Source organism: Solanum pennellii, chromosome 1 (genome assembly GCF_001406875.1).
Source record: "Solanum pennellii chromosome 1, SPENNV200".
NCBI classification, from domain to species: Eukaryota; Viridiplantae; Streptophyta; class Magnoliopsida; order Solanales; family Solanaceae; genus Solanum; species Solanum pennellii.
In genome coordinates this window covers 102,009,334-102,027,492 of record NC_028637.1, presented here as the reverse complement: position 1 = coordinate 102,027,492, position 18,159 = coordinate 102,009,334, and the positions used below count along the sequence as shown (strand labels likewise).

Sequence of the window (18,159 nt, the reverse complement as noted above, 5' to 3'; positions counted from 1 at the left end):
CTAGAAAAATCTGGATTATTAGTGCAACAGCCAATAACACTTGGACAGAAGGTAATAAAGATGTACTCAATAGCAAGAGAAAAATGTTTCCTAATTGACCTTTTATTAATTTCACTGAACTGACTGGACTAAAGGAAATTTCAGAAGCCCAGAGCAACAACTTTACATAATCCTTTAATGAGCTTGATATCCATGAAAGAATAGAATGGCCCCAGCAGATGGAATAAATACAGTAGACCAACTAAAAGAAAATGAACATTCTTAATCTGGAGCTTCAATGCTATCTTCTCAATCTACTCTCTGTTCTCCTTGGTTTTGCACACTCCCCAAACCATAAGAACCGTCCACCTTTAGGTGGTCTCACAGGGGTCCCTTGTTTAACCTGTTAGTATTTTAAATGTCAGGTATGTTTCTAGGTTTCTGATTATAGAAACAAATTAGTTACAGATTGTCCAAAAAACATACCTTGCCCCTTCTTTGGGGTCTGCTGTTGTTCCAACAGAAACAACCTCCAGCTCCAGGTCCTGATTCATAACCCCTGTAGAGAAGCCAAACAGTGAGTTGAATATGAAAAAAAAAGAAAAAAGTAAACCTGCCAATTATAGAGCTAACTCCCTAGGAAGCAACAAGCAAATGGAATAGGCTGGCATTGTTAGTATACAAAACATGATATATGTATTCATTTAAAGCAGAAGATGGGGGTGGGTATAAGAATGAGATATTATCGTTAGATAACCAAGGATCAAGCAATTGAGTTAAAACTAATAGTAAGACTCCATATATAATAAAGATACGTGAGAATATTGCAAATATAATCTACTACCAGTTGTTACATATTGATAAATAAGAATAAGATGCTCAACCACTAAGCAGTGTCTGTCTTTCTAGTTTTCGGAATTAGGGATACATTACACTTCTCAGATGGTTGCAACCTCCTGACAAGTTAGAGTATCTGAACAATTTTAAATTATTGATTCTTTCTGTGGAATTCAAAATCTCTCAGCAAGAGCTCATCTACATCTAAAGCAAGCCACAAAAAGTTGTCGTTGCATCAGGAGAAGTATACTGTGTTATGTAAGTGTTGACATATGTTAACTTAGTGTATACTGAGATAACTTATGAACAGATAAGTGCAAGAACTTACATGCTCTCTTTGCTGAAATTACTGCCATATATGCCATTATGCAACAAACTTGGTGAAATGGGATAACTGTCGCCCTTTTTACTGGTCTGATCCTTCTGAACAGCCTTTCCGTCAATCATCTTCAGACTTCTAATTTCCTCATTTAGATCATCATGCCAATGCTGGGAGGACAGTTCCCTTGAATTAATTGGTTCTAGTTGGTTGTTATGATAAAGACCATCTTGTGGCAGGACTTGGTTCCTCTCAGGTTTCAGGCGACTCATTGATCCAGGAGTGCCTTTCTCCATTGCTTGTAACCATGCTGTTTCTAACCTCTGCTCACGTATGATGGATTCTATTCTCTGCACTGGAATTTCTGAGATTCCCTCTTTAGAACTACTCGTTCCAGCATTTCCACTTGCTGACTCAAAAGTTTCAACCATCTTGCTTTCAGGATCATTAAAGCTACTTCTTGATACCTGCAGCGGATCCTGATTTGAGCTAACTGCTATTTCCCTCTTCACCATATTATTTTGAGAACCCATCTGTTTCAAACCTCCAGAATTGATCAATGTAATTGGCTTTACACTATCATCAGATGTCTCCCCATCTGGTAGCAGAACAAGTCTAACCTCTACATTGCTCCTTAAAATAGTTTCAAATGAATTCGTGATACTGCTAAGAAACCTCTCTGCTCTCAATTTAACCTTGCTATCACGAAAGGCAATATGAGCAACAAAACCACCTGAGACAATAGGTCCAAACAATTGATTAGTCATAGTAGTAGCTTTCTACAGTATTGTGTAAGTTGAATGAGTAGATTGCATCACCATTATTAGTGAACCCACAAATAGATTTCTTCCTTGTAAGATACAGAAATAGAAAAACGTTGAACTTAACCTTGTTCTTTCTCCTATTCCTTGAAATTAGAGGCACTCTATTTTGACCTAGCTGATCAATGGTAAGATACCTATTAGCATCTTAGAGACAAAGCTATTTTGGTCATTGAATCCGATTGCAATTAGTTCAACATCAAAAAGTTTTATTTGACTAGATTATTTACCTAGCAGCTTTAAGTCTCAAATATTACTAACTTGAGTCTTAAGAGTTTTTTGTTCCGCCTTCAATAGCTTTATCTTTCTTTTTTTTGAAACTGGTAACTTGAGTCTATATATCCAGAGGTGTACTACAACAAAAGTGTAGTTCCCCTTAAAAAGTTTTACAACTTACAGAATAAAATAGTCTTGGTCTATTTTAAGAATTGGTTTAGCATAGCTTTATATTTTAAGAATTGGTTTAGCATACTATATGACATTCTGTACAGCAAGCAGAAGATAAGTCAATTTAAGTGCCCACAGCCCTTCCATCCCAAGTTTCCTCTACCTTTAACTAAATTCTGTAAAGATTCGTTTTCAGCTTCAAGTTTAACACAATGCAGTTCAAAATATTGTGTATTCCTTATTAAGTCAACTGTTTAACAATTGTGAGAGCTGAAGATCAAAAAGAGAACCAGAATACCTAATTCAGTCCTACAATTGTGGAGCAAGAGAATTTTTACCTTCAACTTCAGAGATCGACAGAAGTGTTCCACAAGTATGAAGCAATTGCTTCAAAGTGTTGGAGTGGCATTTATCAATGCATCTGATCCAGATATCATCCAACACGTTTGTGTTGGGGCACCTAGATGCTGTCTTGCTGTCCTTAGTGTCATCATGTGGACCACCCAATGGCTCCCCATTCATGGATGAAAGTGTCAATTCTCTATTTGCTGAGTTTCGACGGTTGGCTTTCGCAAAAGATGAGGGAGAACCTGACTTACATGGTGCATGGTGAATATCAGTTCTCTGCCTCAGGGATATAGCTTCTCTACTAGAAGGATCTTCCTCTGTTGTCTTAGAACTCAGCCTGTGACTGCTTCCTGAATGAGTTCGATCTAGTGAAGTAGCAGAACCCAACTGCAGCAGGGTTGCTGTAAACCAAGTCGAACGTTCACTTGAAACCCTTAGTTGTTTCTCTGCCTCAGAAAGAAGCTTTAGTGCATGCTTCAATCTATCCAGTTCTGTCTCGTTCACTGACAGGTGAGAATCCAAGCAATTTTAGTGAGTATTTGAATTTGAAAAAGAAAACACAATTGAAATCTGATAACCTAGGAAAAAAAACATCCTTTTTTTCACATGAAGTTACATTACCTTCCTATAATTTTTTGAGATAATACATTACCATCCTATTAACTATTAAGCATGCCATATTTGCAGTTCACATTTGTATTTTCAATGTCTCAAGAAGTTAGGGAACATCTTAAGAAACTTGAACAAGTGTGTAAAATAACCATATTCTACGCAACTGACAGGTTCTAAATTAGACAGTCCATAATGTAACCTTTTCCTCTCACCAATTTCACAGGCTAATTTGAGCAACCGCATTTTTCTTATAAGACTACATCGTAAATTGAAGTAAATCAAGTAATTTCACATGGTTGGCTAAGGTCAGGCCAAATTTGATAGGTTTTGAGGTACTGAAATTGCAATCAGAAGCATAAATCTAGTGTCTTTTGCACAATATAAGTCGAAGCTTGTGAATAAGAGATCAAACAGAAAAGAGAATTTAAAGGTGAACATATGCTACTTACAACTTTTACCGCCAGAGATATCAGTTTGCTTTGCATCAACTATTGGATGAGTTCCAGCAATTATATCCATGATGAGAGTAGCCAATTGAGACATCAAAACTATTGGATCAACACCTGAATCCAACAATTCCCGGGCTCTTTTCACTGTTTCTGCAGTGTCTGATGACATGGCTAGCTCTAAAAGTTCCAGTAACTTCTCATCTGAAACCACACCAATCTAGGGAACAAAAGAAATATCAGGAAAAAGGTTTCATGCCATGAATGGAAAGCATGGAAAAGGTGTAAACAAACACATCAAACTCACCAGATCATTAACCAAAGAAGTAGTGATTCGTTTCCCCAACAAACTGAGCTGGTCTAACATAGTTTCTGCATCTCGAAGTGATCCATCTGCATTTAGAGCAATCAAATCTAATGCTTCTGACTCCACATCCAAATCCTCATCGGAAGAAATCTTCTTTAATCTGAGCACAATATCACCATCCCTAATTTTATTGAAAAGGTACTTCTGACACCGAGACAATACAGCACGCGGCACATTGTCAAGATCAGTAGTTATAAATATGAAGACAACTCTTGGTGGTGGTTCTTCAAGGAACTTCAGGAATGCTAGCCATGTCTTTGAAGGCAGCAAGTGACATTCATCAACAACAAAAACCTTGAATCCTGAAGATGATTGCTGACTTGCTGCCAGATTCTTCAGAAGATATTTAACTTTATCAATTCCTTTTTTGTTCGTCCCATCAACTTCTCTAAGATTCTTACATTTCCCCGACATGAAATCTGCACATTCTCTGCAGACACCACAGGGTTTAGTTTCTTCAGAGGCAAGGCAATTCAAAGCAGCAGTGAAAATTCTTGCTGTTGATGTCTTTCCAGTCCCTCGTGGGCCCTGGAAAAGATAAACAGGGGCAATTCGTCCCCTGGAGATTGCATTCACTAAGGACTGAACAACAATGTTCTGCCCAATTAATTCCTCGAAAAACATAGGCCTGTACTTCTGGCTCAAGCTTCTGATATTTTCCGGGGAGCCCTCCTCTCCATCTTCTCCCTTCAGTGCCACCAGCTCTAGTCCATCTTGACTTCTGCAGCTAGTAGACCACCTCTTCCCGTCCAACCTACTCAATGCCTCGAGATCAAGTTCCCCAAAGTTTGTGGAGAGCTCATCATCACTATGTCCAGTTCCCATTGAGGATAATCCTTGTCCATCACCATTGGTTAGCAATGGAATGAGGCCTTGAGCACCATTCCTCGAACTGTGTCTCCTCTTGGTGTAACCTAAAGATGATCCGCGGCGTCTTCTTTGATACATAGTTTGACTTCCACACAAAATGCTGCTTCCTTTCCTCCTCAAAGTATCAGAAAAGGATGGTGAATAACAACTCCCACCCCCACCCCTATATTTTGGTGTTGACCTCCTGGACCAACAAGGAATCCCACATCCCTGTCGACCAGGCAAATCAAGCTGATCATCCACCTCATCATCCCCATCATTGAGAGAAGCCGTTGTGGCATCCCATGACCCAACAGTACTTGGATTTCGAATAGCATATCTGTTGAAAGAACTTGTAGACAATGCAGGGGTGCTATATGTATAAGACGAATCCTCCCTCCCACTATTTCTCAACTTAGATGACCAATAAGCCCGATTCCTATTCTTAATCTTCGCAAGCAATGGTGAAGCTGCAGAAATCCTCCTTATATCCTCAGAATTACAATAATCCTCAGTATCATCAGATTGATCAACCAAACTCGTGGAATCATCCCTCCCTGTACCTAAACCCTCCGACGCTCTTCTAGAAATCCTACTAGGAACAATTTGTTGCTGCAACTGCAACTTTTCACTATGATGTTTTAAAACAGCACTAGAATAATTACTTCTACTTGATTTTTTCTTCATGTTACGTCTAATAGATGGCATAAAGTTAGTATCTTTACACTTTAAAATCGTTGAAGCATACCTATCACTTACATAAGTATCACTCTTGGAATCATTGCCACCATGCCGCGCATCACTCAAACTATCCTCCACACTCTCCTCTGGAGTTGAAGAAGACCCATCATCATTGCCATTTCCAATATCTTCCTCATCACCTAGTTTTCTACTCCTTTCACTCTCGGACTTTTGTGACCTCCAATTATAAAGAAACACTTTTTTCTCTTTCCCATTATTTCCAGTGGCACCATTTCTATCAACTTGCTCAAAGATAGTTCCTTTAGCATCAAAAGAGCCACTAACTTGATGCTTAGTAGGATTACTACCCTTATGATGATGAAAATAATGATGCTTGCGTGCTTCTGCTGTAGCTACAGATCTAGCAGAGTTAAGTGGTGAACGCCAAGAGGAACTGGTCCCTGGATCTCTCAACACTTTAGCAGCTTTCTTGATTTGGGTTAATTCTTTTTTCAAATGAAGATTACTTGGATCAAAGCCATTCCCAATAACCCCACTATTGCCACCACCACCATGGCTGAACTTTTCCGATGACATGCTATATTTTTATTCAAAAAAGATTATAGTAAAGTCCAAGAAAGTAAGTGAAATGCCAAAAAGGGTTCATTTATAACACCCCATTGTACTCAAAAAAAGAAGAAAGGGACCATAACTAAGTGAAATCAAGAAGAAAGAGGTATACTCAGATCTGACAAAAATGACTTTTTTCTTAACAATAAAGTGTGATGGCAATGAATTTGGGCTCTGAAAAGAGGAGATGGGTATGGGAAGAATGAAGCTAAAATGAAGAAAAATGTACAAGACAAGTGAGTTAATGTTGGGGTCTAGGGTTAAGGTTAAAGTGGTTATTAAGGTTATGAAAATGGCAAGAGTGAGTATTAGCCAGCCAGCAGAAAGAAGAAGTAAAAAATTTCGTAGAAATCGAAGAAAACAAAATGAAACAGAGAAATTTTCCCTCCAAACCCGCCTAAGATATAATTTAGAGATTTTTCAAGAATCAATTTGTATTACTTCACTAGAGTCAGTCTTCAGTAATAAAGATTCTCATTGTTATTTGTGGGCTTTCTTGATTTTTGCTGCTTTTTGTTATTGTCCTTTTTGTTACTGTCTAAAGTTTACTGTCTTTTAAGTAAACTTTACTTCATTTTGATTTGGAGAAATCGTTTATAAGGTATAATAATTTCAAGGATAGAATGTAAAATTATTTTATTTTCCGCTTGGTTAGAAGTATTAGATTGTCATGTGATTATTTATCCCACCATTTATATCTTAGTGCTAAGATAAGTTATCTCATGTACATGATGAAATAACTTATCTCGTGATAACTTGTTCTCAACTAAAAGATTTTTCACCTTCTTAAAATGGTGATTAGTTGTTAAACACCTTGTTTTTTTTTTAAAAAAAAATGATAGGGGAAATGAGGAGAAAATTATAACGTGGAAATTGAACTCTTCTTACACGCTAAAATTTCATGTTACCAATCAACGGAACTAATAAGATTCATCTCGATATTCGATAGCCTTGTTGTTCTTTTGAATTGTCATATTTTTTAATTTTTTTTTTCTTTAGATGATAAAAGTTGTTTACCTATTTTAAAAGATGTTTTGGCTCTGATTTTCTTAAAAGACTTTTGAATCCCACTTCAGTTTTTTTAAAAAAGGCTAGGCTTGTTGTGTACAAGTGACATCCCTAGTTTCAATTATGAAAATTTATTATTTCACCAGTATTGGTTCATATAATAATGTTTGAGTGAATACAGAATTAAAATTGAGTACTTTTCTTATGATATTAATGATAGTGATAGTCACATTTGTATATTGTATTAACGTTAGTGGAACAAAATATTTAGTTTGATAGATAAACTATCAAATCAATTGAATAATTAAGTAAACTTTAATTTTTTCAATTTTTGAAATTATATATTTAGCATTTACTTTAAATAGTACTATCAAGTATTTTATTAAAACATCTCAAAACTCTAGACTTATATCGCTTTTTATATTTTTATATTTTCCCTCCCATTTTGATATTTGTAAAGTAGTGGAATTATTGATGAATTGGTCCATATGGACAATAATATGTGTAATAGAGTCAAATGCTTATTCAGTTTTCAGACTAAACTGAAACAATAGCACAAATGTAGGTCCAAATAAAAATATATCACACTTCAAAATATTTTCATTTTTTTCTCTTCTTTTCATTTATTGAATAAAATATTATATTATCTAATTATTTTGATGTGATAGGTCCTGTATTTCATCATTTCTCTTCTTTTTTTTCCCTTATCCCCAATGGATTTATCTCCAAATTAAATCACCTTGTTTTTTCAGACTTTATTATCATTTTTTTTTTGAGAATTTAATTTTAAAATTTAAAGCAGATAATATAATCAATTATATATTCATGTAATTAATGAATTATTTGGACCACAAAATAGATGTATATAAATAAGGAAAATATATTATTATAATCATTAGACATACTATTTTGACACCCATTTTCAAAGATAATCTAAATTTGTTTACATTCCAAAATTAATGAAACCACTAAAATTCTCGTAAAAATACTTCCACTTATTTCCTGATTTAGTTTCCTTTCTTTTTGTGATTAAAAGAAAGAAAGAAAAATTATCATTTATTTTCTTGCCAAATGAATCATGAAATGTATATTCTTGCCTTTTAAGGTATGTTTAGTACGAAGAAAAATATATTTCGTGCTATGGATAGTGAAGTTAGGGTGAGGCTCGTGGGACTGGGATAAAGAGGCGTGTTAAAGATCGATATGCCACTTGTGAAACTTATTTTTTCTTCTTCAAAAATCTCTCTTTTCTTATTTTTAAGAAACTTTATTTTTCTTGATCAAACATTAAAATAAGAAAACAAAAAACTCTTTTTGAAAAATATTTTTCACCGTACAAACACACATTTAATTTCCATATTTATGTGTGTGGTAGAATCAATCAAGAATATCACGGCTAGGAATTTGGCTTTTTTGTTCACATCATTGGCAGAATTTAGTTAAGAAGTAAATAAATTCACATTACATGATTGGTGGAGATGATTATCCTAAATGATAATGAAGAAAACCATGTGAATTTTTTTTATATAAAATAAAAAGAAATAAATTGAAGGTACTAGATTCAATTAATTACTATGAGTTGTAAACCAAATAAGGCAGTAAATTCATGATAACATTTATTATTAAAGTGTCTACTTTTCTATTGCCAATAAATCATTGAGGAACATGTAATTAAAGTTTGTTAGGACAAGGCATAATGGGTTTTATTTAGGTTAAATTTTTAACAACTTACTATTTCATAACATAATTAGTGAATATAAGTAAAAATTTATCTCTTTGTTTCATTTCCCTTGAAAATTACATCATGCCAATAAATGTATAATATAAAATTTAATTATTTAATTATCATAATAAATATATATTATATCATGTTATCATAAGCAGATCAAAACATTACGATTCGAAAAAAAGAAAAACACTAACTAACAAAAGTGGGCTAGGCGTGTTTGTATTTATTTTATGAGGGACCTCTATGTCGATTACTAAAACAGCAAGTCCTCATCCATCAACACACAACTTTATTTTTCTATTTGTCAAGATCCAAATCTTCAAACTATACTGTTTGGTCAAATATATACAGTATTATTCAAATGAAAAAAGAGTATTAATCAACACTTTACCCTAATAATAATCTTTATTTTCTATTGCCAAAGCATGTGCTTTGTGCACAAAAAAATAATAACTCCATCCTATTAATAGATCTAAGCTAGACGAGTACGTGAAAAATTGATGTATATATAAAATATAAAATTCGCTTGATTCTGAATTCTAAATTCGTTATCGACCCTAAAGGAAAACGCGAGAGCATTTTTCTAATGCATTTGAACACCCTCTTATAATCACGTCCCATCTTCAAAAATGTCCTCATTTTGATTAACTAAAAATTAAATTTATCAATTTAAACGGATCGATTAGATTAATCAAAAAAGAAAATTAAAGCATGTGATGGATCCATTAGTCAAATGTTGGGGTTATACAAAGATCTGTCTTAAGACATGTAGAAGAGATAATTTAATTACTATTGATTTCTTTAAAAACACGTTAATTGGTAACTTGCAAACAATCGCCACATGCACTGTTTTAATGTCCTATTCGTTAATCATTTCACTAACATGTTCTTAGCATATGGATAACTTCTTCTCCATTAATTAATTTAGTTATTATTCAAAAATTAATCCCCATCCACAACTTAGAAGTTCATAGTTTTAAGTGCAAATCTCTAGGTATTTGCATCACTAATGTATAATGTATTAAGTCAAGAAACAAACGATTAGAAACAAAAGTATTTCCCACTGCGAATCAGTAGAAAATTTGTGCTATAGAACATAGAAAACAATTCTCACCGAAATAATTGATATAAAGTAAAGTATATGGTTGTAAGAGAGCTTATGGATAAGTGGTGTAACATGGATATACGTGTTGTAATATTTTTTAAAAGGGGCTGTCTTGATTAGAGGAGATTCTTCAAACAAAAGAAAAGGACTTGAAACATATATGCAATGAATTTTATGGACATCAAGTTGTGTGCTACTACTATAATTGTATATAGATGATCCAAGGAGTAAGTACCAATAAATAGACATTACAACCTTTTTACTTTTTAGATTAGGTTTTCTTTAAGGAGCATTATTACATTTGTATTCTGGCTAATAATGATAATGATATAAAGTTGGAGTGAGATGGTTCAAAGAAATGTTCGTAGGATCAAGACACTGTCACACACCCCAACAACTCTTATTCAAATGTTTGTTTGTTGGAACCAAGTCACAATCGAATCGCATAGTTTAAGTAGCGGCCATGCAATAGTAACAACAACATCTCAGTATAATCTCACAAACGAAGCTTGAAGAAGGTGGTGGGTACTGTGTATGCAGTCTTCCATCTATTGAATTTTAGTGTAATATAACATGTATATCTTTGAGTTTCGACATGATGACAATCTTCATAATTTCAGGATCTACAGTAACATTTTTCTTGCCTTGGATGTGAATTTTGCGTAAATAGGATCAGATATAGTGTTTCGAAAATTTGATCTCCTTAATATTCAACAAAAGTATAGTAAGGTTACTGAAATATGTAGTACATTTTGTGGATTAATGGACAAGGGTCAATGACTAACCCTCCACCAACATGGTGGATTTTAACCCCCCCAAAAATGGAATCTTGCTAAAAAATTATTCAATCTACCAATACAAAGAGCTTAAGATATTACATGCCTAATCGTTTGCATAGATCGTCCACAAGCTTACCTCTGGGAATCTCATAGTCAATAGCTGCAACAACATCCTTCAATTTTACAACTCCTTCACTAAGTTCGCGTTCACCAACAAGTACCATCCAAGGGATCCTCGAATCTCTGGCCCGATCAATGTGCTTCATCACTTTTTTATGGATCATGAATTCTGCTTTCACTTTAGCATTCCACAATTCACCAGCCAGCTCAGCAGCCAAAGCACTGTCATCACCAAGAATGCTAACGAGAACTTGAGTTTCAGTGGCTCGAATTTCCTGGAAAGTTGTTCAAGGAGAACAATGACACATTGGGCATAAGTTAACACTTCCAGAGAAAAACATGGAGAGAGAGAGAGAAAAGAGGGAGGAGCTTAAAAAATAATAGGTAGTAATGAAATGGAGCTAGCACTATGCAACAAATTTAGGACATCTTCAGAAATGAAGACATCATTTGCCATGGAGCGGATAAGTTTAAAAAAAAGAAAAGTAAAACAGAACAATGTGCACCACGAATGCTAGGGACATTTATCTAGTCTTAAGTAGATTTGTCGTAGTATCAGTTTTACCGCTTTGTGACCATATTGAATTATGTGAACTGTTTCATCTATAATCTTTAAAAAGGCTCAAGAGGACTGACGTGCAACAAGTTGAAAAAGATGAAAACTACCAAAGTCTATTTCAAAACAAATCAGATATGCTTATTTAGCTATTATCACCTGATTTTTGTCTTTCTGAAGCTGTTCCATGATTGCAAATACTCTCTCTATTCCCAGACTGATCCCAACAGAAGGAACCTGCCGTGTCCCAAACATACCTATCAGGTTGTCATAACGTCCACCAGCAGCAATCGAACCAACCTGCAGGCATTTCCAGACAAGTTGTAAGCGATCACAGAAAACTACAATTTACAAACATTTCATGCAAACACACATATAATAGGAGAAACAGAGCAGTAGGAACCGAGACTTATATATAGGTCTATGCCATAATCAAACTACTAGAACTTCACTATCAAATTCGATACTACAGATGGAGGTCTTTTATCAGGTAATAGTGATGCAGAAGACATTTAAACAAGGCCACACTTGGAGGCTTGAGAACCTGCTGTTCGCCTTGGGAAGAGCCAATTTACAGTGTTTAACTCTGAACATAGTATGCGAGACAGAAGAAACTAGAAAATGTACACTGGTTACTCCAATATTAGATTAACTTTCAGTAATACGGAAGTCAAAGCAAAAATTGTTGAAAGTACTTGAGATACTTTAGGCTCCAGATAATGTTGATAACTTGTACAGTTTATTTATACTTCTTAGACGCCTAAAAAAATAATGTTGAGAACTCAAACCATTCATATGTACATCTACGATGCATAAATGCACAAACTATGAATTGATAATCATCACATTGACAAGCCAAAGTCTCAAAGCATAGGTAACTGGAACTAGAACTTATTATCTAACCCAGAGATCTACCTGAGCAGCTCCTTTGAAGACTGCTTCAAATATGACTCCTGTGTAGTAATCAAGGCCTCTTGCAAGGCTCAAGTCAAAAACCACTCTGTCAATACACTTGGACTTCTCCAGAGCTTTAAACATAATCTCTAATTCATCCAAAGCAAGTGAAGATTCATTGTTCTCCAGAAAACTGCGTTCTTGCTTGAGCTTAGATAATAATTCCACTGGAGGTCCCCTCCATTTGACAAATGTACCAATTCTGTCTGATATCTCATTACTTAAGCCTTTCTCATCCACCTGTTATAAAATGACAGCAGCATTAGACTGCTAATAACATACTCATTCTGTTTCATAAAGATGATAGTTGACAGATTTTTAACACAAGTTTCTTGAGTATTTTCATTAGAACGCCAGTACTAGTCAAAACACCAATAACAGATATAATATCAAATAGCCATCTTAACAAAACATACAACTTTATGCCTACTGGGAGACTATGCCTCACCATTTCTTTTTTTATCTGCTCAAAGGATTGTTTATCTAGCTTGTCAATGCTTGAACAAATGGTTCTGAACTTCTCTTGTGGCACCCCGCATATAGCCAACATACCATCAAGCAGCTTTCTGTGATTAAGCTTTACCTGAATAGAAGAGAAGATTTACATAATTAGTAATGCCATATACCACTAACAGGACAGATGATTTTTGAGATTGCGTGAGAAAAGAACCAGAATGTGCTGCATCATAAGAAAAATAAAGAGAATCTATATACAGATGGAATGTTATAATTCTTGATAGATATGCATCACAACCAAACAAGTCGAAGGTTTAGATGGTCCCAATGAAATAACCAAAACACTGTGGTGATGTAAGTTAATGATTTGAGAAGAAGCACAGGGAGGACGAGCGGACATGAGAGCGGGCAAAAATCACAAGACAATTTTCTAGTGATTGGGGACAAATATAAATAGTTCCTTTGAATATCATTCCAAGGACAACTAACAAGCATAGACTGAATTTGGACAAGGGTAGAGAACCATTAGAAAGTTTACCTCATACTCTCCAATATCAAGCTCATCTAACAACTCGGTCAAAATCTTTATGACCTCAAAATCAGGCATCATCTTCTCAAATTGACCAGCTATGTCAAAATCACACTGGTAAAATTCACGATATCTACCCTTAGATGGATTATCTCTTCTGTACACCTTAGCTATCTGATAACGCTTGAAGGATGTCAAACCATTCATTGCTACATATCTAGCAAATGGTACTGTCAGGTCATAACGAAGAGAACAAAGTTCTCCTCCCTGCAAATGTTACCGGGGAAGGAAAATTAGTACAAAAAGATCAGGAATAATGCACAACTCAGATTCGAAATAATGAAACAACAAAAATGCACCTATTAAATAATCTATGAATGCTTAACAATATCAGACTCATATATGCTTTTAACTTCTAAAAAAGGACTTTTTCCTGTCCAACCTAAATATCAACTTCTGTATTTAGAGAACAGCAAAACATACAATTCAGCACTACCAGAAGTAGGGATTAGAAGAACACAGGGAGTTTAACAGGAAGACAAATTTCTAATAATCACGCAGAAAGGTAAAGCCTTTACATGGAAAATCAAATGGAAAAAAAATATATAAAGCAATACAATTATTAATATTCTAATTTATATAATTAAATGATGAAGAGAGGAAGTTGCAGTTACTGAAATCTTAGTGAACAGAACTATGAAATGTCCAACAAGATCTCACACAATTCCTCTTTGAGAAACCAACTATCCCACACCATTGTCCCAATTATATTTATATGTTCACTTATTTTTTGACAACGTTGGGTTATGGGCGGCTTGTGCACCTCTACAGTGTCGCATCCACCAGGTACTGCTACCTTCCATCAACACAAGTTCGGTGGATAGAGATCCATTAAACAAATGGAAAGAAATCTTCTAACATTTTTTGCCACTAAACGTCCAGCTTCATTGATGCTAGATCACACTCATACATGTGAAAGACCGAAATTATGTGTGCTTGTGTGGAACTCCCATGTGACAAGATGCACCAACAAAAATCAATCAATAAATAGCAGTTGAAACAACTAATAAACCTGATCCGCTAGGTCATATATCAATTTTGAGTCTTCCCCATATTTTCCCATCAGAGTCTCTCGCATTTCAAAAGCAGGAGTGTCCAAAGCAGCAGCACCGTGCCTTTTAAAAACTTCAGTGATAATTGAGAAAGCTCTCTCTCTTATAGCCATCTGTTCCTTTGCAAAATCACGTGTTCCCTGTCACAAAAGAATTAAACATTTAAATTTCGCTGCAGATGAAACATTAACTACATCCATTTGGTGCACCTAGAAAAAGGAGCTAAATCTATTCATATTCCTTCTAAAGTTGATATGACAACTACGAGACAATAAAGAATATTGGGAGTAAAGAAGAAGGCATTTTAATTCCCAATTACTAATTTTATGTTCTTCTAACACCGTTTGATAGGAAAGTAAATTACCCAACAGAAAACAGGAAACATTGTGCCGGTAAATTAAAGATCTACTTCCTCTTTCTGTCAAGGGGATGAAACCTACAACATTCAGAGATGAAACTCCACATTCTACATACAAGCTCCCAACAAATTAGGGATACACTTGCGCATCAAGTTTACTGCAGAATGCCTCAGTCTTGAGTTATTTAGCCTTCAAACAAATGTTAGCTATTAAGCTGATCAAAAAACTTCGCCACATGATCTCTCTTGGGTCCAAAGGGATTTATAGTTGTCATGGCCTCATAACTTTCACTCACTTATCCAGAAAAACAAAGGCTTACATCATTAAGACTCCACCTCTGGATCCTCTCATTAGGAGTCATCCAAATATTGTCATTGCATCATCTAAAAGCTAGTGTACATCCTTCAACATTTCCATCCAGTTGCTGGAATACCTCCACCAAACCCCACATGGACAGTAACTATTCCACAAGTACAGACATTGAGCAAAAAGCATAATAATTGTCATTGCTAAATTGAATATTGAAGTGTTGAAAAAGTAATTAAGAGAAAGTGTAAGAGTTAGATTACTTTTGTTTTCGATAAACTTGAGACTTTATTACAGGGATAAATATCAGAGTTTTATTCAAAAGTGGAAAATATTAAAGGAAATATAATTACTCCTAAACAAGTGCTGCAATTACTGATTTTCTTGCACTTCAAAAAATAATGTTTCGAAATTTCTGGTTAATCACCAAGGTTGAACTAAAAAACTTAATTATATCCAGCTACTTTTTGTTTGTATCCTGCAAAAGTCCCAAACGAACTATTGATCTATGTAGTATGTTTTTCAGATCGGGTGTAAAAGGGCATACACGAGTTTATAAGTGTCTTAGGCCATTCCACCATTTTCTTAAGGATTCGGGTTGGATGTTCATCATGTCACATGACCTGGTACCAAGATCAAATTTAGCAGGCCTACTCCTACACATTTTTCACATAAACAAATAAAGAAGACAGCCATGTGTTCAACCAGTTGCATAACAATTGGAATCAAACTGCTATGAATAATTCAATAAGGTGAGGAGTGGGTCATCCCGAAGCAGCAGAAAAATAGCCTACTCTGTGCTCAAAGAAAAATAATTGAAAAAATGAGTGGGACAAAGATAACAAAGCATGGTTCTCTACCTTTGGTAGTTTAGGCAACCGGCGGCTTTCATTGCTTTCCACTATATCTTTCACCTTTTTCAGTAAAGTGTCAAATCCCAAGTCCTTTGGGTCCAGTAGTGACAAGAAATTGCGAACCAAATTCTCCAAAGCCATGACAGTCTGGGACGCTTCAGTCTGAATTGGCATGCTCAGCAGCCTATCCTTCAAAAACTGCACCAAAGCGGTGGTACCTTTACCAAGAATCTTCTTTTTCTTTGCTCCTTTTTTACCTGCTGTCTTTGCACTGTCCTCGCCTACACTCGTATCGCCTGAAGGAATGAAGTCCCTTCCTTCAAGGGAAAGGAAAGCAGCCAGGGCTTCCCAGGAAATTATTTTCTCTACCATCACCAGTAAAGAGCTGACATCATGTGAGAACTTAACATATTCCTCATCCGAGTGAGCTGACACCAAAGATACGAAAAGAGATTTTAGCTGATCAGGGCGAGGACATTCTTTTATCAGCATTGCAGGAAATTCATCATCTCCAGTAATGCGACAATCGACAATGCGCTTTGCTCGGTTATAACTGATGTTACCCAAATCCTTGAGGGCCACAGCCAAGGAAAACAGCGTGGTGCACATGGAGCTGGCTGTACCAGAAGGTCCAGAATTGGATACAGTTGCAGAGTTCAATTGGACACGGGTGCTGGAGTGCAGGAGTCGGGAAATCTCCCTAAACTTGCCGTGCACCACGGGAACACCAGAAACTGCAGGTTCATCACCCTCACGGTTAACAAATTTAGAACCGTTAAGCAAGATCTTCAAGTCAGAAGCCACGGCAACAACGTCCTTGGCAGATGAACCATCACCGGAATCATTCAAATTGAAAGCTGAAATGTCAGCCCCCAAGGCCTCGCAGGACAAGGCAGCAATAGCATCAGTAATAACAGACAAAGCTGAACTTCGATGATCCAAGATAGCGGAGATTCCAGCTATTGCTGCCACAGAAAAATCGCCTGGAGAAACGCCATCAATAGTGTTATCAAACGAAATTTGTACATTAGAGGACGACGATACATCCTTAAGGATGATATCAGAGAGCTGATTAACAGCTGCAGAAGTGGAAGAAGAAAGCAAAAGCTTGTTTAGCAGGACCACGAGAGAAGCTCTAGCCTCATTGGATGTTAAATTTTTGAGGATTGAAAATGATGCAGACACCGTAGGCGCATTAGTCTTGCTGGTTTTAGAATTGGAGGAAGACGATACTTTGGATAGTGCTGAAGAGTCTATGCTCAGACGACTGAGCCCATTGGCAATATCAAATACAGAGGAAGATGACAGTGATGAGCCTTTTCCGCCCACTGTTACCATGCGTCTCTCTTCCGCCATGGGTCACCTAATCAGAAAGATGATGTTGGGTTTTCCGGCAAAATCGCCGGCGAAGGGATTAATGGGGGTTTAGAAGGTGACGGATTGAGGGTTTTTTGGGGGGAAAATGGGCTGCTGAAATGGAATTTTGGGAATTAGGTTTTGCAAATGGGTTTCAACCCAAGAGTTTTGGGGTTTGTTTTGTTTTGCGTTACACTTGGGCTTGAGTGCGATTAGAATCTTCTTGTTTCTATTCCTTTTCTCTTTTTGCATCTTTTTCTCTTAAAACCACGTCTATCAGAAAATCGTCTTTCTATTTTTATAAAGTCTGCATATTGTCTATTGTACTTTTTATAGGATTATAGTAACGATCGTGTTGTTGTTCTCTTAAAATCAATGCTATATTGCGAATAAATTTATACTTGAAGCATTTTATACTTATATAAACTTTTGAATTTCAAGATATTCTATTTAGACATTCAATTGAAGTATTTTAGCTAGACATTTTCTATTTAAATTTTGAAAATAAAAATACAAAATATGTTATCTCCTTGATTCATACAAATCAACCTTCAAGTAGAAAAATATAATTTTACGATTTATTAAGGTGAATATGTATAATTAAAGAAATGAAATATTTTATATGGTTGACTTAATTATCTAGTACCTGAATGAAAACAC

General features: G+C 35.6%; 2 protein-coding genes across 2 annotated transcripts; both read right to left on the bottom strand.

Moving 5' to 3' along the window:
• Positions 1–47: 47 nt before the first annotated feature.
• On the bottom strand, positions 48–6,736 carry LOC107001337 (protein STICHEL). Its single transcript, XM_015199423.2, has 6 exons — positions 4,057–6,736; positions 3,753–3,969; positions 2,682–3,194; positions 1,145–1,868; positions 466–538; positions 48–382 (listed from the first exon to the last, which is right to left on the bottom strand). Exons 1-6 carry the CDS (start codon positions 6,241–6,243, stop codon positions 281–283), a joined length of 3,816 nt encoding a protein of 1,271 aa, XP_015054909.1. The 5' UTR covers positions 6,244–6,736; the 3' UTR covers positions 48–280.
• A 4,061-nt stretch (positions 6,737–10,797) lies between these two features.
• Positions 10,798–17,725, bottom strand: LOC107001346 (histidine--tRNA ligase, cytoplasmic). Its single transcript, XM_015199430.1, has 7 exons — positions 16,150–17,725; positions 14,585–14,764; positions 13,522–13,779; positions 12,976–13,110; positions 12,489–12,767; positions 11,733–11,873; positions 10,798–11,292 (listed from the first exon to the last, which is right to left on the bottom strand). Exons 1-7 carry the CDS (start codon positions 17,497–17,499, stop codon positions 10,993–10,995), a joined length of 2,643 nt encoding a protein of 880 aa, XP_015054916.1. The 5' UTR covers positions 17,500–17,725; the 3' UTR covers positions 10,798–10,992.
• Positions 17,726–18,159: the final 434 nt, after the last annotated feature.